Genomic DNA, 24,971 nt, shown 5'->3' on the forward strand with positions numbered 1-24,971 from the left:
GCTTTGTGTGTGGCTCTGTGTGGGTGTAAATGCAATAGGTCATGCATTTGCGAGCGATTAAGCTATTGGCATTGTAAATGACAATGCTATTTATTTATGGTTTAAAAAAAAGTCATGAGCAATGCCAATAGCTCTACCTTTAATAATGCCGAGACCATTGCATTGTAAATGCTTGTTATTTCTTTTTACTGTTCACCAAACCGCCCCCCCCCCCCGCGAACCATGCCAGACGCAACTGAAAATAAGAGGATTAGGAACATTGCAGCTGAAAATAAATTTCACTTGCTGCTCAGTGACAAAGTTAGAAGAAATAACGAGGGGCGGGGCAAGGCGAAAGGGAGAATTTTGGAGTGGGTGCAACAGTGATGTTCACCACGCAGCTGCGGTTTATCATGAAGCAGGCAGGCCTGAGGGGAGTCCTGAAGCTTCTTTCCAGAACGGTCAGCAAGTCCTGTGTGTGTGGAGGGGTGTTGTGCTCAACATCCCCTGGCTGACCTGCTCCTGCCCCAGCGAGGCCGAACCCCGAATCTCCCCTGCGGCCTGTGCTTACACTGCACATGCTGTGCCCCTGCCAGGGAGTCCCTGGGATCAGAGTCACTGAGGTCAATGCCAGCAGCGAGGGGTAAGTACATTACTAGAGATTTTAGCTTCAAAGTTAAATGGTGGGTGGGAGCAGACCGTGTTACGAGGAGCTGCTTGGAGGACATTTACGCTGAGAGGCCTTTAGTCCTTACATTTCAACAGCTAATGAGTCTCTGCCTTTTAGGGAAGGACAATGTAGCGGTTGCATTTGGGCGTGGGGCGAGAACAGAGGCACGCTAAAAGAGGCAGGCGGGTAATTGTTTTGATGCACGGAGGGTTTTGCATTCGAAGGAGGGTTTTGCGTTTGAATGGGCGTGGGTGGGGACCTGAAGCTCACAGGAAAGTGTGAGGAAGTTGAAACAAGCTTTTGCAATGCAATAGGTCTCGCATTAGGAAAGTTTGAGCTATTGGTATTGTAAATGACAAATGTTTTATTTATGTGTTGGTTTTGAAAATAGCGAAATTAATAGCTGTCGTTTACAATGCCAATAGTTTTAATTTTCGCAAACGTGACACCTATAGCATTTGTAATGCAATATGTATTGTATTTACATGACTTAGATGTATTAATATTACAAATAACAATGGCTTTTATTTTTTTAAATAATTAATACTTAAATAAGTTATTGTAATTTATAATGGCAATAGCTTAAACTTTTGTAAATAACTTTTGGGAAGATTATGTTCAGTGTATTTTATTGTGATGAAAATACAAGAACAGAAGTGAAATATTAACATCTTTTTGTGACATTTGTAATAAAGCTTGAAACATTGAGAGAACATATTAGAACCAGTTGATGTTGAATGGTTGCACAGAGTGATGCTGTGGCGTTCAGTGGTACTGAGTGATGCTGTGGCGTTCAGTGGTACTGAGTGATGCTGTGGCGTTCAGTGGTACTGAGTGTTGCTGTGGCGTTCAGTGGTACTGAGTGATGCTGTGGCGTTCAGTGGTACTGAGTGATGCTGTGGCGTTCAGTGGTACTGAGTGATGCTGTGGCCGTCAGTGGTGCTGAGTGATGCTGTGGCCGTCAGTGGTGCTGAGTGATGCTGTGGCCGTCAGTGGTGCTGAGTGATGCTGTGGCCGTCAGTGGTGCTGAGTGATGCTGTGGCCGTCAGTGGTGCTGAGTGATGCTGTGGCCGTCAGTGGTGCTGAGTGATGCTGTGGCCGTCAGTGGTGCTGAGTGATGCTGTGGCCGTCACGGGTGCTGAGTGGTGCTGTGGCCGTCACTGGTGCTGAGTGGTGCTGTGGCCGTCATGAGTGGTGCTGTGGCGCCTTGAGTGGTGCTGTGGCGCCTTGAGTGGTGCTGTGGCGCCTTGAGTGGTGCTGTGGCGCCTTGAGTGGTGCTGTGGCGCCTTGAGTGGTGCTGTGGCGCCTTGAGTGGTGCTGTGGCGCCTTGAGTGGTGCTGTGGCGCCTTGAGTGGTGCTGTGGCGCCTTGAGTGGTGCTGTGGCGCCTTGAGTGGTGCTGTGGCGCCTTGAGTGGTGCTGTGGCGCCTTGAGTGGTGCTGTGGCGCCTTGAGTGGTGCTGTGGCGCCTTGAGTGGTGCTGTGGCGCCTTGAGTGGTGCTGTGGCGCGTTGAGTGGTGCTGTGGCGCGTTGAGTGGTGCTGGGGCGCGTTGAGTGGTGCTGGGGCGTTGAGTGGTGCTGGGGCGTTGAGTGGTGCTGGGGCGTTGAGTGGTGCTGGGGCGTTGAGTGGTGCTGGGGCGTTGAGTGGTGCTGGGGCGTTGAGTGGTGCTGTGGGAAGCTAATAATGAGGATAGATAGAGGGTAGGAAAGAGAAAGGGGAGAAGAAGGGTGGAAGAAGGGTTGGCGTGGAGATGCAGAATGATGAGGTCAAAGATCACTAAAGCAAGGAGGGGAAAAAGAGCAAACAATGAGAAAGGGAAGGGAATCTATGAGACAACAAACAGGAGGAGGAGGTGTGAGAGCAAGAAAACGTATGGGCGAGAGGGAAAGGGGTTGGAAAGTAAAGTGAGAGAATAGATGAAGACAAGCGATGCGCGCTCTGAGCTGGGGGAGGGTCAGTAGCCTGTAAGAACTTGCGGCGGACATCAAAGGAAGGGTGGGCGGGACATTGGCGAGCGAGGGGCGAGGGGGTATGCAGCCTGGTGAGTTGAAGTGGCAGCAGAGGCGGAGCGCGGCGCGCACAAAGTGTCTGGTAGCGAATGGTCACCGCACGGACCGGGGGTGGAAGAGAAATGGTGGGTGGGACAAACAGACGCAGGGTTCTGCAGATCTGGAGGCCTTTAGAATAGAGCTTGGGGGAGGGCTTTAGGGTGCATAGAAGAAAGCGCGATAGGGAAAGGGCGCTGGGTTGGGTGTGAACTGGCCATCCAAAATAAGTCAAGGAATTGACCGGTGATTGGGCCGGATTAGATAATATAAAATCTGAAAATAAACCTAAACACAGAAGATAAAATATCAGGTTTTTTTTAGACTGAAAGCTTACCCTTAACATTGTAAATACAGTTGTAAAGTAGAGGTTATAAGTTAGGGTAATAGCATTGTCATTTACATTGCCAATAGCTTAATCGTTAAATAAATGGCATTGTCATTTACAATGCTGTAAGAACTGGGACCGCCAGCTCTCCAGGGGGTAGCATGGCTCGAGCAGGAAGGTAGCCAGGGGCTTGCGTGTAAAGCAGCCACTTAACACACACTTCCAATGAAACACACAGTGGCGCAATAATGGAGACCACACCAGTAGTTTTATTTGAAAAATCAAGATCTTTTATATATGCTTTCAATTGGAGCAATGCATTGGTAATTCATTAGCATTTTAGGTAAGCATTTCCTTAGGCAGTTGCAGAAAGACTTATCCTTAAAATAATAATCAGCTCATGTAAGCCGTGCAACATTAAATAACCTGGAGGATCCTACAAGAAGCGACTATAGTATTGCATTAAAGTACCACATAGTAATAAAACATTTCAGCAAGTACTTTTCAGTATAACAAAGAACTTCAAAGAACACAGCCTTTAGTCATCAACCACAAGCCTTTCTTCTAGTAAATATTGATCGTTTTGCGACCTAGATCAGATCATCAGAATACTATAGAAGTCCACCCCTGTAAGAAAATTCAGTACAGTGAAGTGAATCTCCCTCTCCTTTCAGGCCTGTAAATATGGTGCACTATGAACATTTCAGGCTTGTAAATATGGTGCACTATGAACATTTCAGGCTTGTAAATATGGTGCAGAATGGCAAGTGTTTAGTACTCCAAACTCTTGAGGCACATTAGCAGGGGGCCAACAGGGCCCAGTCTCAGTTAACCCCGGGGGAGGGGCGACCTAGGGGTTAACTTGTATTGTGCTTGTGCCTCTGACCTCAAAGAGTTCAGAGGGTTTGTCTAGTAATAAATAACATATTTTATATATATATCCTGTGTGGTGTCCTTTCATTTAGTATTAAAGGGGTTACATATGGTAAAACAGCTGGCTTCACATGCCCTCTTGAGTTTAGCCTAAGACTGCTTTGTCCATGCTACCCCTAGGATAGCTGGTCTATAAGGTTGACTTTACAACCATCACCATAAGGGTTGTTTGGACTGGCGCAAGGTGCTCACTAGAATAGTGAACATCATATACCAGGCCAACTTCTCACAACGAGCATATGGGGTGTGAGTGAGAAGTGAGGCCAATTGCGCGCTGGCGAAGCATCACGCTTGAATACCTCACATGCATTGGGAGGAATCCGCGCTTGTTCAAAAGTTTGTTTTCCCTACTATATGCTCTCGCTATTAATCCCTGCGGAATATAGTCGCTCGACCTAAAAAGACTCTCCCGTAGCAGAAGTCCCTGCCCCCACACCCCACCCACCTCTGGAGTCAAACTGTTTAAGGCAGCCCCTGCCCCGCACTCACCGCGAAGGGGGAGGGTGACAAAAGATCATTAAACTGCCTGGTGCCTTTAGCGCTACAGAGGTATTGACGGCCGGTTTTAGAATCGCTATATCCTCCCTCGCTGTAATCCACTGCTCAGCTCTGAGCCCGTTCACACCACAGAAGTATCATTTGTGTTCAGTTACAATATTACCTTGCATCAGTAAGCGCTTCATTCCCACATGCCTTGCATTTGGAATCGCTAGTAACAGCCAGGTGTAACCATTAAACCCTTTAAAATAGTTCCTAACTTAGCAGCACTATAATGCTTGGAGTGGCCCTGCCGGGAGTCAAAAATTTGATCGCCAGGACATGGCATGTAATGGGATTACATGTTAAACTCTACATCGTTGCCATAGTAACGACTCTGTATGGCGACAATCAGCTGCTCCTGTCAAGCTCACTGCGCCTCAAACATGCCCTGCCAATGGAGGACACTGCTGTGTGCACAGAGGACCTCTAGTAACTTTGGGTTGGTGCACTGGGATCCGCAGCAGCCAGGGCGTGCAGGTGCTGGAACCTGCTGGGGAGCTCTCAAAGCAAGAGCCCCAAAGCAGGGAATGAGTGTCTGAACCCCAAGGTGTCTGGCGGAGCAGGCCCAGGCTCTGTTCATCAGTGGAACTAAACTCTACGATGCCCATCAACGCACTCAGATGAATACACGATGTGTGGGTGAGTGATCTGTGCTGTGGGAGGGTTGGTGGATGCAGTGGTCTGGCAGTGGTAGTTTGGCAAAGGTTCCGAGCGACACTGCTCACAGCATTCACACACTAGCAATCTCACACTGCTAATGGCACTCTTAGACTTCACATACCAGAAGACACACAGTACTGGAAGCACTCACACCCCCCACAGACCAGAAGTGGCACTAGAAACAGCGAACCCGCATCCCTCACAAAGTAGAAGCAAAGGCAATTAGTATGGCTTACATATTACCGTATCTCTTGGCAAGTTAGTACGTTTTTGGGATTGTGGATAAGTGAGTGGGTGAATGCAAGAACAGATGCATGAATGCAAGAGTGTAAGTGCACAGATGAGTGTCTGGACGGAAGGATGACAGATTACATGGATGGAAGCAGCCAGGCACTTTCAGTTACAAGCCTGACATATTACATTTGCCAATGCTTTTCTCATATGGCCACCGCATCCCAAACTTTACACCAAAAGGCAGAAAGCAGGTTTTACATCCTGCAGCACTCTCTACCTCCTCTCTGAATGCAATGCAAGGATTGGGTAGATTAACATCTATGCGTGTTCATGGTGCAGGTTTAAAGACCACCAGATACCACAGCTGTTGACCCTAACCGATGCAGAGTGGCAATCCAGAGGCATAGCCTACTGAGCAGCTTCTGAGATCGAAGGACTTTGGGTTCCGAGTGGAGTATGGTGCAAAGCTAATACTTGAAGTAATGGCCTTGCCTTTACCAGTTTCAAGACTATTTTCACATCTTTAACAAAGTTGGGCCTGAATATAAACTGGAGACCCAGTCTGTTTGTCCAGGTATGTCTGGCACAACTTTCTGTGTCAACACTCATCACTGTATTAATGAATAACTTTAAGTTTAACTTCTGTACTTTTGTAGAACTATATTCCAGCATGGCAAGAGGCATCAAGCAATAATACACCTGGGAAGGGTTTTTAGTTCAGGGATTGTTTTGGCGCTCAGCAATTAGACGCTATTGGGTATAATAAGAGAAGCATATGAATACAATATGGTGCTAAAGGCAAGGGGATGAGCCCTATAACCCCTTGAATAAGTGTGGAACAGACCACACCGTGTGAACAACAACAGAAATGCCTAAGCACACATGCAGGAAAGTAAAGTTTATGTGAACAACCAGTATAAAGAGCACAAAAGGTCACGTTCAGATGGAAGGAAACAAGTCTTGTTGTGATATACATCCAAAGTTCATTCAGGTGGATTATTTTTATTCTGTTTCGACAGTAAAGGTGTGTAGGAAAGACCAGCCGACACGACTTCTCACACGCAGTACCATGTGAGAAGTCGGGAGGCTGTTATTCGGCTTCAACATTAATTCTAGAGTGCGCAATCTGAACCCGGATGTGCAGACGCTCAAATACATTACCCATAAGGATCGCCCTCGACTTGTTATTATTTTCTACGGCGTCTGGCACAAAACTAATTCCTTTTTACTATTTTAACATCGACTACGAGCTGTTTTCAACTTTCTTTTTACTGGTTCCTGTTTTTCATATCTGCCTCTGTTAAACCCGGCCGGGTTGGAAGTATCACCGGTCCGTAGCCCTGAAGAAGTCGCGGAGCATTACTCCAACAAGTGACAAAACACGTGTCGGCTGGTCTTTCCTACACACCTTTACTGTCGAAACAGAATAAAAATAATCCACCTGAATGAACTTTGGATTTATATTACAACAAGACTTGTTTCCTTCCATCTGAACGTGACCTTTTGTGCTCTTTATACTGGTTGTTCACATGAACTTTACTTTCCTGCATGTGTGCTTAGGCATTTCTGTTGTTGTAAGAGGCATCAAGCAGACCCTGGCGAGAAATGGAGGGGCAAGGAGTTAACATCAGATGCTCGGCTGAATCTTAGGGTAGAAGTTCAGCTGTAAACAAAGTCTTGACAGTCAGGACTTGCAACATGATCAGGCTATCAGAGGAAAGGAACGAAAAGTAGTGTCAATGTTGGGTCAATCAGCTATACGCAGTGTTGCAGAGGAACCTGAACAGCTGCAAACACATCAAGAGATACAAGATGAACAAGAAAAAAAATCTACCAAGAAGCAACGATACGAGTGGCAATAAAACAAACCAATGGTGAGCAGCAGGCTTTAAGAGCCTGTAAATTCTTGCCAAGCCCACAAAAGCTATGCATGATCCTGCAGGATACGAGGATGTAAGACGGAACTGGTCATTGTGTGGTGTTTTACCCTAGCCTACTTTAATTGTAGCGTGAAAAGACAAGTGTCAGCATTGCGCCCATCTAGAGAGGCTCTTTGGCATGCAATGGCCCAAGCCAGATACGTCAGCAGAGGCAAGGGACAGAAGTGAGCAAGGAGTCATTCTTCTGAATTTAAACTTAGCATGGAACAATCCCAGGAAACAAAGAAGGGAAAAGGACAACCAGCGGGGCAGTCTGCAGGGTCTCACAGAGTACACCACCACCTCCAGCTTGATTTAGCTGAAGAGTAAAAACTGCTCCTAGCCAGCGTAGTTCCAGCTGAAAAATTCTTACCTTGGCATGGTACGGTCCCAGCACAATCCACCCACAGAAGCAGTAACCCAGGTAGATAACAGCAACACAGCAGCAGAAGCGGATGACATTTGGTAGAGCAACACGCATAGTGACAATCAGGATCTGATGAGAAGAGGAAAAAATAATGTGTCAGGGCACCTCCCCTTTGCTGTTGGCTGGGAGCTCCTTTACAGTCTGGCTACCCTGTAACAGCTCTTTTCTTTGACTTCCCATGGAACGGGCTCACCCCGAACTGAGCACTTAAGGTGATATGCCAACATCAGTTCTGCCACCTTCCTTTCCGTGACCCCATCTCCAAGTACCTCCATGTAAACCAGCCTGCACTAAAGCAGCTTCAGCCCTCGCACTTTTCTGCTTTCTCTCATATGCCCCTTGATTATGCGGCTGTCTCTTTATAACAGGAGTTGACTTTGTCCTGAAGCTCTGCTGCTGTAAGGAGTGAAGATGGACGGTCATGTTTTACATACCCGATCTACTGGTCCCAAAGAGGCCAGAAAAAATACAACTAAAAAGGGAGATGAACTAATACTATTATTTGATTTTGTGGATAAAAGCCACATGCTTAAATTAACCCAACCAGAATCCATGTAAAGGGCTAACACAGGCTGACAGGATCTTTTCTTGTAAGAAACTAGTGCCCAAACACACACTTTCATTTCTTCCCCAAATTCGCTGTGCTCACCTGTCTGCAACAGGCTTTTCTGTCAGCTCTGTGAAAGGGCCAGAGACAGGTGGGTATCTGTGGTGTGCATGTGGGCTTTACTTGCCGTGAAAGAAACTTGTGTCTTCTTGCGGGTTTGTGGAGAGAGGTTAAGCATATATTGGTAAGGGAGATATGCTAGACCTTAAGGAAATAACTTACATTGTACTTCTGGAAGAAGCTTAGGTAGCGTATGACCCCGACCCACACCAGGAGCGTGGATGTGCCCAGCAGGATACTGCACACGTCGTAGCTGGCAAAATTCTGAAAAGGAAACACACAATAAGGCTTAATGGATAAAATATACATGTGCAGACTAATGACGAAAGGGTTTTCGGGTGGGTGTGCAGAGGGCTATTTGTTTGGATCCACCCTATGTGATTTAAAAGGGGGTAGTGAGGAGATACATCCAGGGGCGTAGTTTAGATTTCCGACAATCATGCTGGCGTATAATGTTTGAATATATTATATGACAAGCAAGGCACATGAGAGGGGATTAAGGGGCAGTGGTAAGGGAGAGGAATGCGGAATGGTGGAAAAGGACTTTCAAAACAGAGATGAGAGAATGTGCGTGTTTTTGATAGTGTGTGCATGAAAAAAATCTGAGGCGAAATCCGACAGACACTGCACCATACACGACTGAAAGCACCTGTACCCAAATATTCATCAGAAAATACATTAGGGATGTAACACCCCAAACAACCCCCTAAAGCTACACCCCTGGATACATACCTATTCCATAGCACCACTGGGATAGTCCACCCAAAAGCAGAAAGCTCCCTGGAATACTGAAGAAGAATCCATGGAGGAGTGCCACCAACATGGACACACCATTGTTGAGGGGAATGTTGCAGCATGTTTCATACTCAAAAAGTGTGGAGTTCCTCAAACATTAACACTACTTAAGTAGAGATGGACCTGCTTTTCAGTAAACAGTGCTAGGGCGACAAGACTCAAACAGTGCTCCAACAAGCACATCTGCCAGATCAGGATGAGGATGCAGCCCCAGGCATCTCCCCAGGGTATGAAGAGCAAATGACAGTGCTAGAGTGACGCATGCAGGCAGCGATGGTAATTCAAGATGAAATAATGGCTCCCTTGCCATCCCTCACCTTGGACTCTATCCCAATCTTCATCACCGTCCCAGTCACCGTCAGGATGTCGCTGATGATGAGGAGCATGTACCAGCCGTTCACAAACTCCAGGCGATCAGAAATCGAGATGCCCTGGTTGTGCCGAGTAAGGAAAAATTTTGCAAACTCCTAGAAAAGGTGAATTTCAAGAAATAAATTGTTAGACTGGACAATTACGTAACTACGCCACCGTACCTTCGAAAGCAGAGGCCCACACAATCCGGTGTGCAAAGGTGCAACTAAAGGAAGCTGTAGTTGTGCAGGTAAACCCTCCCTCCTCAATGGGAGGAGACTGTGCGGCTTTAATGATCTAAGACTGATTCAAGCATCCTAACAGTCGTTCATTGCATAAGCCTGCACAGGGGAACCCAAGGTTACATTACCAGGTGGCCTCTGAAACCAATACCTTCCTCCGGAGAACGCGCCGTGTCGGAGATCGACATGGTGGGAACCATTAGAACTGGAAATGAGGGTATCTGCAGTCACAGATACTATAAAGAAAGTAAGAGGTGCAGCCTAGCTAAACAAAGTGGGCCAAGCACTACCAAGAATGAATCCGAACAGCACGAGGCGCGGAATGACCTGTGCTGGACTGAAGTACTGGACCACAAGTGTCTGTAACAATCTATTTCCTAGAGGACATTATAGTAAGTACTAAACTGTGGTAGTGCTGTACTGTGTACATTAAAGCAAGCAGCTGCTACAGACACCCACACAGGCACCCGGCTCCAGACAGAGTCAGAATATGGAACAGGCAAAAAGTGGGCTCGGGACACACAAGGGCTAAACTTTTCACACAAAACTTGTTCTGCAGGCTGCAGAAACACTCCTAACCGTCATCTCCCTTCAGATATCTGAGCAGTCACTCCTCCAACGGCCCACTCAGTATTTGTGGCTAACAGTAGAACAAGCTGTAAAAGTACCCTCTAGAAATGCACACAAACGCACGCCCACGCGCCAGACTAAAACGAGGAGAAAGTGATATCAGGACAGAAAACCAGAAAGCAATCACACAATCATATTGGGATCTTTGCAGAAGTTGACAACAATACAAGTGAATGCCTAGGAAATGGTTATATTTGCCAAGAGCCACACTAATACTGAGGCAGTGCTGCCGCGGAAAGACCAAAGCGCACAGGAAGCTAGCGATAACTGCCAAGAAGCACAAGAATCATGCAGCAGTGCAACCACAGAAATGTGCAAGAGCACAGGGTGAAGGGAGCAAGTTCCGGGTATATAACTGCCAAGCAGCACAGGCATACTGTGCAGCCCACCCCAGAAAGGTGCAAGACCACAGGATGAAGGACAGGATAAGGGAAGAACTACCAAGCAGCGCATGCATACTGTGGCAGTCCACCCCTGAAAGGTGCAAGATCACAGGGTGAAGGACAGGATGAGGGGAATAACTACCATACTGTGAAGCCCACCCCAGAAAGGTGCAAGAGCACAGGTTGAAGGGCAGAATACAGGGAATAACTACAAAGCAGCGCATGCATACTGTGGCAGCCCACCTCAGAAAGGTGCAAGAGTACAGGCTGAAGGACAGAATCCGGGGAATAACTACCAAGCAGTGCATGCATACTGTGGCAGCCCACCCCAGAAAGGTGCAAGCGCACAGGGTGAAGGACAGGATAAGGGGAATAACTATCATACTGTGCAGCCCACCCCAGAAAGTTGCAAGAGCACAGGGTGAAGGACAAGATGCAGGGAATAACTATCAAGCAGCACATGCATACTGCGGCAGCCCACCCCAGAAAGTTGCAAGAGCACAGGCTGAAGGACAGGATGCGGGGAATAACTACCAAGCAGCACATGCATACTGCGGCAGCCCACCCCAGAAAGTTGCAAGAGCACAGGCTGAAGGACAGGATGCGGGGAATAACTACCAAGCAGCACATGCATACTGCGGCAGCCCACCCCAGAAAGTTGCAAGAGCACAGGCTGAAGGACAGGATGCGGGGAATAACTACCAAGCAGCACATGCATACTGCGGCAGCCCACCTCAGAAAGGTGCTAGAGCACAGGGTGAAGGACAGGATGCGGGGAATAACTACCAAGCAGCACATGCATACTGCGGCAGCCCCCCCCAGAAAGGTGCTAGAGCACAGGGTGAAGGACAGGATGCAGGGAATAACCAAGGAGCGCATGCATACTATGTCAGCCCACCTCACAAAAGGTGCAAGAGCACAGACTGAAGGACAGGATGTGGGGAATAACTACCAAGCAGCGCATGTATACTGCGACAGCCTACCCCAGAAAGTTGGAAGAGCACAGAGTGCAGGGTATAGCTGCCAAGCCGCACGTTCACACTTTGTGTTTACTTCCTCTGGGGCAGCTGCTACTATAGGATGTAGATAATGATCACAAAGCAGCACACACAGGCTGCGACAGTGCTCCTGCAGAAAGGAGGTAGCGCACATGATAAATGGAGGAGGTAACAATCAACAAGCACTACTTACATGCTGCAGCACCAATCCCCTCAAGATGGAGCGAGCACACAGGATAAAGGACAGAATGCAGACAAAAATCACCAGAATGTCAAATACCAGTCGCAGATGGTTGTCGCCTGTAAGAGGTAAAAAAAAATATGCACAATGTTGGTCAGTGAGTATTGATAAGTTTAAGGAGGCACAAACATCCTCAACCTTTGCAAGATCTAAAGGTATCAGCAGGAGAAAGGGTCCGATGAATAGTTTACTTTTGCTGCTGCTGGTGGTGGTTGGCACAGCGAGCTGCCTGATCTGTGTGCGCGCATGCGGCAATAGCGACACCTTGTGACCAGACTGAGCAGAAGAGTGTGTGACAATTTAGTCGAATCTTACTTATTAAGAAACCAGAGGAGCAGGTCAAGGAAAACTTTAGAAACGCTTGATCGGTGCAGGACAAGGCCAGATAGGAATAAACGGAGGGCTGAGATTATGGGGGCTGCAGGAACAAAAGAGCGAGACCGGAGCCGTGGCATATCTTGAAAAAGCATAGATTCGTTTTTCACACATACAGATAAGGAAGTGGGCTAGATAGAGTAAGCATGTAGTGGTTAAGTTACACCAGGGAGGAGTAAAACACTGCGTCAGGGGCATGACCGCAAAAAGAATGACAGCCACAGAGGAAGTGGTATCTGAGATGGATAAGTCAGCAGACAGCTTTGTGAATTTGTGAAAAACCAGGGCGGCAGAGTCCAGCAAGAGCTAGCCAAGTGCCTCTGGTTCCAAACATCAAGACAAAATACAGGCTCTGAGCCTACACCAGTCCAATCCAGGTAAAAAGAAAGTACAGAATCCTGGGGTGTTTCCCAAGCAAGACCAAGCCAGAGATGTTTAGTTAAAAAAAAAAAGTGATCAAGGCGAATCAATTAAAAAAAACGTCATTCTAAAACGTAAAAGCTCTAACCCGTAGCTCGACAGAGCCACAAGCCAAGTTTGCATAAGAATGGGCACTCTTTCCGAAAACAGTTAAGAGAACAACCATGAAGGATCGGGCTCGGACGACGAGTGACAAATCAGCAGCTCCTACCGTGCTGTCAACGACTGGAAACCCTGTCCCATTTCCTACCTGCTCTCGATTGCCCATCCCTGCTGCTACCAAAGACCCCTGCAATCTCCTTTCCGAGCAGGCCAGAAATCGCGCCGCCGTCTACGCCCGCTGAACCCCCTTACCGTGGCCGTACACACTGGGGTCCTTGCACTCCTTGATGTGCGCCTGGTTGTCCAGAAGGATCTTCACCCGCCCGCTGTGGCCTTTGTTGTCAAAAGTGATCTGTGGGACGAGACAAAACAAAGATCCCAGTTCGCTCAGCAGAACTCCATCAGAGCAGGAATTCAATCACGGCACAAAGGAATGTAAACCACTTTCGCCAAATAATCTTAAACCTGGTGTGAGAGAGTGTGTGTGTGTGTGTGTGGGGGGGGGGGGGGGGGGCGGGGGTCGATCAGACTTATGTAAGAAAGAAACAGTTCTGCAGAATCAAATGTGCGGTTGTGGGATCTGTAACCAAAGAGTTAGCTCCGAGGGATCCGTTTATGTAAGCATTTTCTCCAATCTATAATGTGTAGAGCTGCAGTGTTGGTCTAACCCCAGGGTTAGCTCAGCAGCACAAGGCAGGGGGTGTGCATGACTGGAATTACAAAATTGGAGGTTTGCAATCAAACTGCTGAGTCTGGAAATCAGTAAAAGGCACAATACAGTTTTGTTTCATGCTCTTTCTGCAGCGCAGGCACTATTTGTAAAAGGTCATATCAGCAGGTTATGAAGATGCTGGCTTTGGCCAGGAGCACAATGACGTGTGAAGCCCCTGACCCTCGCTGTCACCAGCCTTGTTGAAGCAGCAGTCGGTGAGAGACAAGAGGGGCGGGCACTGCATAGAAGCTTCCCTCACTGAAACAGAAACTGTTCCCATACCCTCACCCCCACCATTAACCTAAATAACAGTGTCCAGGATGGGTTAATCAGCAATCCCTTTCAAGAACGTTTACCAAAGAATTTATTAAGACACCGCAATATCCATCTTCTACAATTCATTGTCTAGCCTAGGGTTACACCCTTCTGCTCAGCAGTAAAGACAATGGAAGAAATACTACCACGACCTCCGCCTTGTGCAATATAAAACAAAGGGCAATCCAAAAGTGATCCTGCTGATATCATCAATCTCACACTCATAATCCCAAGGAGTTCTGCTACCTTGCACACAATACACAACATGGGCTCCACATGCATGCAGGATATCAGGGCACATTAATCTAATGTCACCTAGAGGGCGTGGCCCTCCATGTCTCCGAACCAGACCCTGGACCTCAGAGTCAAAGGACTGGCCTAGGCCTCAGCGAGCATGTGCGCTGAGCCACAAAAAGTTAGAATACCCCATATCACCACATACATGTGGGTCACTCAGGGGCAGGGGCACACGCTAGATTATCCCCAGGGGAACGAACATTCCTGTCCTAACACTTGGCAATCCCACTTGAGGCATCACTTTGGTTTCCAGCCAAGTCCAGAGCAGTCCATGAAAGCAGTATGTTACAACTATGGTTATCTAAGACTGGGGTGATTGTCTTGGGACTCAAACATCTGATTCTTATTTTGGGTGCGTTTTTGAAGTCATGTGATTAGGTGCAAAGTCTGTGGTGAGGTGAATGATGGGATTCAGCTGTTGTCACACTGTGAATGTTTCTTTCTCTCCAGTTTCCTCAGTTCATTCCCACAATCCTCTCGGTTTCCTTTGGGCATGGTGAATTTTATTTGAATTTTCGACTAATTCGTGGATGCAGATTGCTTATCTCATAGTATTGGGCAACCATGTGATTTTTGTTTTGTTTAGGATGTGTATTTGACATTCTCTTTATGAAAGAGTCCTTTTTTTTAATGAATTGCTTTTCTGTGGTAAACGTTATTCTAGTGTTTATTGATTGGGTCATCCTTTATAGATGCCTCTGACTTCTCCGCAACTCAGAGTTTGAGGTTAACTCACAAGAGGTTTTCCACAGGTATCTATCTATGTGAACCATGCATGAAGGAGTTAGATAAATTGGTATAGTCCACGTCTTGAAGAAGAATGCGATTATTGATAAAACAAGGTCAATTTAAAGAAGGTATCGCTGTAAAATCTTGAGTCGACTCAAACAGACAAAAATTACATTTTAAAAAACACTTCTCTTTTCCGAATGTAGCATCACAAATTTTTCTGGCAGTCAGTTTACAATGTCAGATTTATTCTGTGGGAAAACACTTTCATCACCACCAGCCAATCAGCAACGTGGCGCTATTTCAAAACGAAGCTTCTAACTCCAAGTCATTTGTAACTGATTTAGCACAGTTAACAAATCAGATTAATCATTTTCCCCCCAAAACAGACTAAAAGATATGCTTCCAAACACGAAGGTAAGGAAGGAGCACAAAGTCAAACAAAGGGCAATCATGCACTTAAAATTATCTTCCATGTGGAGAGGATCACCAGTGCAGTACTGCATGTGATCTCAGTTGATCATGCACTGAGCTTGGCTAGCTGCCTTGATTTAATCTGCAAATCAGATTCTGAATCAATTGTACTTATCAGAATGTCACATGAATGGAAACTACACCATAACATATCCAGGATAGATAGCCTCTAGTCCTAACTCGCCATTCTGTGCAAAACCGGTTGTGTACTCCGAGAATGCACAAGGTAAGGATGGGTGGGAGAGCTTTCTCTTATCTGGCTGCCAGCCACTGGAATAACCTGCCACAGAACATTAGGGCCTGTGGTGAACTAACCAGCTTCAAGAAACTTTTAAAGACCTGGCTATTTTAGATGTGCACACCCACCAAGTACCTGCTGTCTCAAAGCGCTGAGAGATCCCCCTGGGGATGATTCACCTGCGCTTTATAAATGAATAAATACATAAATAAAATAAATAAAGTAGGTCATGAAAACCAACATCACTCGTCGCAAGCTTGGTTAGACGTTCTAGTTCACCCTCTGAAAAAAAAGCACTCAGTCTCCAGGATGCTAGAGTTTGATATGGAGCAGACAAGGAGACAGACAGTGCAACCTCGGATGACACACCAATGTGAGTGGCATAAAAGAAGCATTCTTCTCTGAAACAAACTCGCGCGGGCTCGCAACTGAACTCCCCTCTATCACTTTTATGTAAGTCACTGACAACAGAGCACCATGGTGGCTCTCAGTTCCTACTGGAAGGAGCATGGTAAAGGCGTAGAATCCACGGGGCACCACTTTGACAACTGTTCTCAACCTTGAAATTAAAATAAACGCGTGCAAGAAGACCAGCAATAGTAGAATTATGCGCATGCCAAGAGCCTACCATAACTACAGCATTTATAAAGAGTCAGGAACACTGCCTTACACTTTATATTTAACACTGTGTTTGTAAAATTCCCATTTATACTGAACGGCTGAGATTACACGAGGTGTCCCAGACCACGCTCTTTAAGTCGGCAGAACAGACCCCCTGTTCTCCAGTAACCACCATGGTTGTGATCCGGCAGCATCTTTTTCTCAAAGGAGTCATTCACCCCTATCCCCCAATCACATGTAAACACTGCCAAATAAGCCTGTGCTCCAGCCAGTGGCGTGCTTCTTTCAGGGCTGACCGCGCATGGTGTAAAAAACACAAATACATACAAAAACAAGCATTTACAATGCAATGGTCTCGTCTTTGTTAAAGTTAGAGCTATTGGCATTGCTCATTACATTTTTGTTTTTAAAACATAAATAAATGGCATTGTCATTTACAATGCCAATAGCTTTATCTCTCGCAAATGCAAGACCTATTGCATTTGCAACACACAGAGCGACACGCACCCACCCACCCACAGAGCCACACGCACCCACCCACAGAGCCACACGCACCCACCCACACAGAGCCACACGCACCCCACCCACAAAGAGCCACAGACACACACGCACTCACCCATACAGACAGAGCTACAGACACACACGCACTCACCCATACAGACAGAGCCACAGACAGAGCCACAGACACACACACAGCGCCACAGCCACACCCACACACAAAGAGCCACACACAAAGAGCCACACCCACACACAGCGCCTCCCACACACACACAGCTCCCACACACACACAGCTCCCACACACACAGAGAGCCTCCCACACACACACACCCACACAGAGCCACACACACACACACCCACACAGAGCCACACAGAGCCACACACACACACACCCACACAGAGCCACACACACACACACCCACACAGAGCCACACACCCACACAGAGCCACACACACACACCGAGCCACACACACGCACCGAGCCACACACACGCACCGAGCCACACACACACACCGAGCCACACACACACACCGAGCCACACACCGAGCCACACACCGAGCCACACACCGAGCCACACACCGAGCCACACACACACCGAGCCACACACACACCGAGCCACACACACACCGAGCCCCACACACACCGAGCCCCACACATACACCGAGCCCCACACACACACCGAGCCCCACACACACACCGAGCCCCACACACACACCGAGCCCCACACACACACCGAGCCCCACACACACACCGAGCCCCACACACACACCGAGCCCCACACACACACCGAGCCCCACACACACACCGAGCCCCACACACACACCGAGCCCCACACACACACCGAGCCCCACACACACACCGAGCCCCACACACACACCGAGCCCCACACACACGCACCGAGCCACACACACACGCACCGAGCCACACACACACGCACCGAGCCACACACACACGCACCGAGCCACACACACACGCACCGAGCCACACACACACGCACCGAGCCACACACACACGCACCGAGCCACACACACACGCACCGAGCCACACACACACGCACCCACACAGAGCCACACACACACGCACCCACACAGAGCCACACACACACGCACCCACACAGAGCCACACACACACCCACACAGAGCCACACACACACACACCCACACAGAGCCACACACCCACACAGAGCCACACACCCACACAGAGCCACACACACACACACCCACACAGAGCCACACACACGCACCGAGCCACACACACGCACCGAGCCACACACACGCACCGAGCCACACACACGCACCGAGCCACACACACGCACCGAGCCACACACACGCACCGAGCCACACACACGCACCGAGCCACACACCGAGCCACACACCGAGCCACACACCGAGCCACGAGCCACACACCGAGCCACACACCGAGCCACACACCGAGCCACACACCGAGCCACACACCGAGCCACACACACACCGAGCCCCACACACACACCGAGCCCCACACACACACCGAGCCCCACACACACACCGAGCCCCACACACACACCGAGCCCCACACACACACCGAGCCCCACACACACACCGAGCCCCACACACACACCGAGCCCCACACACACACCGAGCCCCACACACACACCGAGCCCCACACACACACCGAGCCCCACACACACACCGAGCCCCACACACACACCGAGCCCCACACACACACCGAGCCCCACACACACACCGAGCCCCACACACACACCGAGCCCCACACACACACCGAGCCCCACACACACACCGAGCCCCACACACACACCGAGCCCCACACACACACCGAGCCCCACACACACACCGAGCCCCACACACACACCGAGCCCCACACACACACCGAGCCCCACACACACACCGAGCCCCACACACACACCGAGCCCCACACACACACCGAGCCCCACACACACGCACCGAGCCCCACACACACGCACCGAGCCCCACACACACGCACCGAGCCACACACACACGCACCGAGCCACACACACACGCACCGAGCCACACACACACGCACCGAGCCACACACACACGCACCGAGCCACACACACACGCACCGAGCCACACACACACGCACCGAGCCACACACACACGCACCGAGCGCCACACACGCACCGAGCGCCACACACACACCGAGCCACACACACACCGAGCCACACACACACCGAGCCACACACACACCGAGCCACACACACACACACACTCAGAGCCACACACACACACACACTCAGAGCCACACACACACACACCGAGCCCCACACACACACCGAGCCACACACACACGCACCGAGCCACACACACACGCACCGAGCCACACACACACGCACCGAGCCACACACCGAGCCACACACCGAGCCACACACACACCGAGCCACACACACACCGAGCCACACACACACCGAGCCACACACACACCGAGCCACACACACACCGAGCCACACACACACCGAGCCACACACACACCGAGCCACACACACACCGAGCCACACACACACCGAGCCCCACACACACACCGAGCCCCACACACACACCGAGCCCCACACACACACCGAGCCCCACACACACACCGAGCCCCACACACACACCGAGCCCCACACACACACCGAGCCCCACACACACACCGAGCCCCACACACACACCGAGCCCCACACACACACCGAGCCCCACACACACACCGAGCCCCACACACACACCGAGCCCCACACACACACCGAGCCCCACACACACGCACCGAGCCACACACACACGCACCGAGCCACACACACACGCACCGAGCCACACACACACGCACCGAGCCACACACACACGCACCGAGCCACACACACACGCACCGAGCCACACACACACGCACCGAGCCACACACACGCACCGAGCGCCACACACACACCGAGCCACACACACACCGAGCCACACACACACACACACTCAGAGCCACACACACACACACACACTCAGAGCCACACACACACACACCGAGCCCCACACACGCACCGAGCCACACACACACGCACCGAGCCACACACACACGCACCGAGCCACACACACACGCACCGAGCCACACACACACGCACCGAGCCACACACACACGCACCGAGCCACACACACGCACCGAGCCACACACACGCACCGAGAGCCACACACACACTCAGAGCCACACACACACACACACACTCAGAGCCACACACACACACACCGAGCCACACACACACACACACCGAGCCACACACACACACACCGAGCCACACACACACACCGAGCCACACACACACACACCGAGCCACACACACACACACACCGAGCCACACACACACACACACCGAGCCACACACACACACCGAGCCACACACACACACCGAGCCACACACACACACCGAGCCACACACACACACACCGAGCCACACACACACACACAGAGCCACACACACACACACACCGAGCCACACACACACACACACCGAGCCACACACACACACACACCGAGCCACACACACACACACACCGAGCCACACACACACACACCGAGCCACACACACACACACCGAGCCACACACACACCGAGCCACACACACACACACCGAGCCACACACACACACACACACCGAGCCACACACACACACACACCGAGCCACACACACACACACACACACAGAGCCACACACACACACACACAGATGTGGGCAGTAAGAGGTATGCTATTCTCGCTAGTTTTATGTAGCTCCCCTTTTGGATAGAGATATAAAAACATATACACACACACAAACATACGAAAGATTGTCTAATTATTAAGAGATGAAGCAGGTTTAGGAGGTGCTTCGGTAGAGACGCTTCTTTGCTGTACGCAAGCCAAATAATTCCGGTTATAATAAAGGAAGGTTTCGGTAAATAGGAGAACTAAAGATAATTATAGGGGCTGTGAAAATAATCTTTAAAATCACCACAAGTATACAAGAGCCACATGCACGTGAAAGCAACAGAAATGAGTAAGTAGATGTGATTACACCGAAAGCTATGCGAAAAAAAGTTCAACCAGAAAGGAGATAGCATCTCCTTTTATTAACGAGTCCATGATGTCAGTTTTGATTAAGATCTGAACTCGGGAAACCAACTGTCAACCTTTCTTGTACTTTGCAACCTAACACCTCATATATGCCTTTTCAATACATTGATATGAATGAAAGAAGTAGCCGAGTGGATGAAGCACAGCCGTCTGAAACTGAACTCAGACAAAACAGAAGTCCTTATCTTAGGTACCTCCCCCTCCGCCTGGGATGACTCTTGGTGGCCAGAGGCCCTTGGAAAAGCACCCATCCAGACGGACCACGCACGGAACCTGGGCGTCATCCTGGACTCCACACTCTATATGAACAGACAAGTCCACGCCGTTTCATCATCTTGCTTCAACATTCTTCGCATGCTCAAAAAAACATTTCGCTGGATCCCCACCGAAACTAGGAAAACGGTCACCCACGCACTGGTCACGAGCCGCCTGGACTACGGAAACACCCTATACGCCGGTACCACCGCAAAACTCCAGAGAAAACTCCAACGTATCCAGAACGCTTCAGCCAGACTCATACTAGACATCCCGTGTAAAGACCACATCTCTGGTCACCTGAAAAACCTCCACTGGCTCACAGTCAATAAGAGGATTACTTTCCGCCTCCTAACCCACGCACACAAAGCACTTTACGAACTCGGACCCGAATGCCTCAACACACGACTTTCCTTCTACACCCCCTCCCGCCAGCTACGATCCTCCAACCAAGCCCTTGCTACTGTACCTCGCATCAACAAAACCACCATGGGAGGTAGATCCTTCTCCTACCTGGCAGCTAAAACCTGGAACTCACTTCCCACTCACCTTCGCCTCACTCAGAACCACCTAGCATTCAGAAAGCAACTTAAAACTTGGATATTCGACAAGTAATTCCCCACCCTTCTTCAAGCGCCTTGAGACCCTCTGGGTATGTAGCGCGCTATATAAATCATTTGACTTGACTTGACATATTTTCAAATAACTAAGAATTCATAAGTGTTCCACTTTTATGGTTATTTCTCTGAACGGTCCTACAAAGACGACAGTCGGATGGGAAGCTTGCTTTAGTTTGAGTGCTGAAGCAGGTACGCGGCTCTTGGCCTACCAGCTGTGGCAGTAGGTCTTTCGGCGAGGCGTGCACACAAGGCACGTGGAAGCCTCGCTCATCTTTGGGGACCCGGGAGTGACAGGATCAGAAGTACGCATGGATGTGTGAGTGAGAATTCAAAAGGCGCCCACAAATAGCGGTTCATGATGGGTGAATAGAAGAGTGCAAGAAAGTAAGCGTCACCAGCTCCAGAACCCGCCACAACGCGCGGGAGACAGAAGGAAGATAGTTCATGCTATTAAGGTGGGTCACAGAAGAGCACTCCAGTGGCCCCGGTGTAGAGCCCCCGGGTCCACCCTCGTATCCGATGCGGACAGGCCCAGGAACCCATCCGTCCCTGGCCACACACTTGCCCTCCCCAGAGGCGTGGGCGATTCTCCATCATGTCCCGCTGTCATTCTCCCCAGGCCCTATTTTCCTTGCTTAACCAGTCCCAGGACCCTCCCTGTCGGGCCCAGTCACAGCTGGCTGTCCAGGCTCGGCTCCTCTCCTCGGTGAGCTAGCGCTCGGCGGCCTCTCGCAGGGCCGGGTCCATGGTGCCTCGCAGGGCCGGGTCCATGGTGCCTCGCAGGGCCTTGATGATTGTGCTGGGCTCCATGGCTGCGGGAGGGCTGGCGGAGATGTGCGATCCAATGGCTGGCCGCCGTTTAGGAAGCCAACCAATGGAGAAGAGCTAGCTCGTTTACCTCCCTACTAGAAGACATAAGATCTCGCCAGCGAGACTGCGCATGCGCAGCCTACGCTAGCCGAGACCTAAAAAACAATAAGAGGCTGGCGCTAATTCATCAGAAGGGAAAATGTTCTGCAACATAGCCTTTGCAGTTCGGGCTGGACTGTTCCCATGAGGCACAGGGTCAGACTGATTTGCATATAGCCATGTCAGAACTGGGGTGGCAGAGTGGGCTAAATAACGGTGATGGATTAAACCCAGATCTTTTGACTGGGTGTGAGTGTTTGATTGATTCAGATGCTCCGTCCGTCACCACCCCCTTTTGTACAGCTTTTGGCCGCCATAGGTGTGTCAGGGTATGCTCAGACGTCAGTCCCTTGCTCACTTTGCCACTGGATTCAAGCAAGCCGGGCTGAAGACGGCTGGAATGCCAGAAACCGGTCCTCGGAAGCTTGTTTCCGGTCCAGGGAAGACATGGCTTGGCAGTTCGGGCTGGACTGTTCCCATGAGGCACAGGGTCAGACTGATTTGCATATAGCCATGTCTGAACTTGGGTGGCAGAGTGGGCTAAAGAACAGTGATGGATTAAACCCAGATCTTTTGACTGGGTGTGAGTGTTTGATTGATTCAGATGCTCCGTCCATCACCACCCCCTTTTGTACCGCCTTTTAGGAAGCCAGCCAATGGAGAAGAGCTAGCTCGTTTACCTCCCTACTAGAAGACATAAGATCTCGCCAGCGAGACTGCGCATGCGCAGCTTACGCTAGCCGAGACCTAAAAAACAATAAGAGGCTGGCGCTAATTCATCAGAAGGGAAAATGTTCTGCAACATAGCCATTTGGAATGCAAAAGTTATAGGCGTGGTGTAGAAATGATTTTGCAGACGCAAAGACGGCGATCAGCAAAATCACAGGGTTTGCGACCACAAAATAACTTTTTACTGTTTATGAAAGCCATTTACCAGTCGAAAAAGAATTCAAGTCGTAAAATGGCTTTAGCAACCCTGTAAGAATCACAAATAGGTGGGGGTGTGAAAGGGGCAACCATCCTCCCATTTGCAACTTGGAAAGAGGTTTATCAATCAATGGTTTGTGACAGATCGCAAACCACTGATCAGATAGCAACACCTCAAAAGGGGTGGCATCTGATCTGCATTTGGGGAGGCTGGCCTTGAGGGACATTATCCCTTACAGAATTGTGCCGGCAGCTTCACTGATGCAGGCAGTGGTCCACTGCTATTACCGATGTACTCCTAATACAGAGAACATTTTTTAATGTTTTTCTTTAAGCAGCACCAATCCCTATAATGGACGTAGGCTCCATAAAAACAAGCATTGGCATAGCCAATAGGTCTCGCCTTTGGGACCTTATAAGTATTTCGTTATGCAGCACAATATCCTTGTAGCAACAACATCAACTGTTGCATTGCTAAACACTTATAAGGTACCAAAGGCGGTAGAGAAAGAGAGAGGTAGGGAGAGAGAGAGAGAGAGAGAGAGATAGGGAGAGAGAGAGAGAGAGAGAGAGAGAGAAAGAGAGAGGTAGGGAGAGAGAGAGAGAGAGAGAGAGAGAGAGAGAGAGAGAAAGAGAGAGGTAGGGAGAGAGAGAGAGAGAGAGAGAGAGAGAGAGAGAGAGAGAGAGAGAGAGAGAGAGAGAGAGAGAGAGAGAGAGAGAGAGAGAGAGAGAGAGAGAGAGAGAGAGAGAGAGAGAGAGAGAGAGAGAGAGAGAGAGAGAGGTGTAGAGGTAGAGCGGTAGAGAGAGGTAGGTAGAGAGAGCGAGAGTTAGAGAGCGAGGTAGACAGAGAGGTACACTTAATAGCTTGAAATATGACTTGGGAGATGGCAGCCATGGTCCTGTGCAGCTGCACGCCAAGTTTGCTCATTCAGGGTGCACTAGTGAAAAGAGCACACATCTAGATGGGCAGAGAGGCTTTGATGGCCACTGCATAGAGAAGGATGCGGAGGCTGGGATATCTGGTGAGATGCACGTGGCTTAACAATGTGACAAGCTGGTTTTAAGGTGCATTGTGATGTGTCGTCTGAAATAGAAGATGGCTGTTTAACCACATCCCACATTAGGGGCGAGGTGACGTGGAGAATTGTGTAGGCATCCAGGCTTCACATGCGCAAAGCGACAGAGGCAGATTGCAAACCCCTCCAAGAGGAGTTCACATGGAAAACCTAGGAGAACCAGAGTTTAGGTGTACGTGACGGGCCGTGCGATAAGACATGAGAATCTCAGCATGTTTATTAAGGAAGCAGAAATATGATAGAAGCCTTCAAACACCGAAACAACTAGACATGGTTGAAAAA

At 49.6% G+C, this 24,971-nt stretch overlaps 1 protein-coding gene across 2 annotated transcripts in view; it reads right to left on the reverse strand.

The window, feature by feature from the left end:
- MCOLN1 (mucolipin TRP cation channel 1) overlaps positions 1 to 24,971 on the reverse strand; it is a 209,339-nt gene that overhangs the window by 27,219 nt on the left and 157,149 nt on the right. For both annotated transcript variants that reach the window (XM_086960614.1, XM_086960622.1), the window contains exons 7-11: positions 13,190 to 13,289; positions 11,993 to 12,099; positions 9,513 to 9,662; positions 8,563 to 8,664; positions 7,680 to 7,802 (exon numbers count right to left, since the gene is read on the reverse strand). In XM_086960614.1, coding sequence (XP_086816740.1) covers positions 7,680 to 7,802; positions 8,563 to 8,664; positions 9,513 to 9,662; positions 11,993 to 12,099; positions 13,190 to 13,289 — 582 coding nt within the window. The remainder of the gene's footprint in view (positions 1 to 7,679; positions 7,803 to 8,562; positions 8,665 to 9,512; positions 9,663 to 11,992; positions 12,100 to 13,189; positions 13,290 to 24,971) is intronic.

This window comes from Lissotriton vulgaris, chromosome 1_1 (genome assembly GCF_964263255.1).
Source record: "Lissotriton vulgaris chromosome 1_1, aLisVul1.2, whole genome shotgun sequence".
In the NCBI taxonomy this organism is placed as follows: domain Eukaryota; kingdom Metazoa; phylum Chordata; class Amphibia; order Caudata; family Salamandridae; genus Lissotriton; species Lissotriton vulgaris.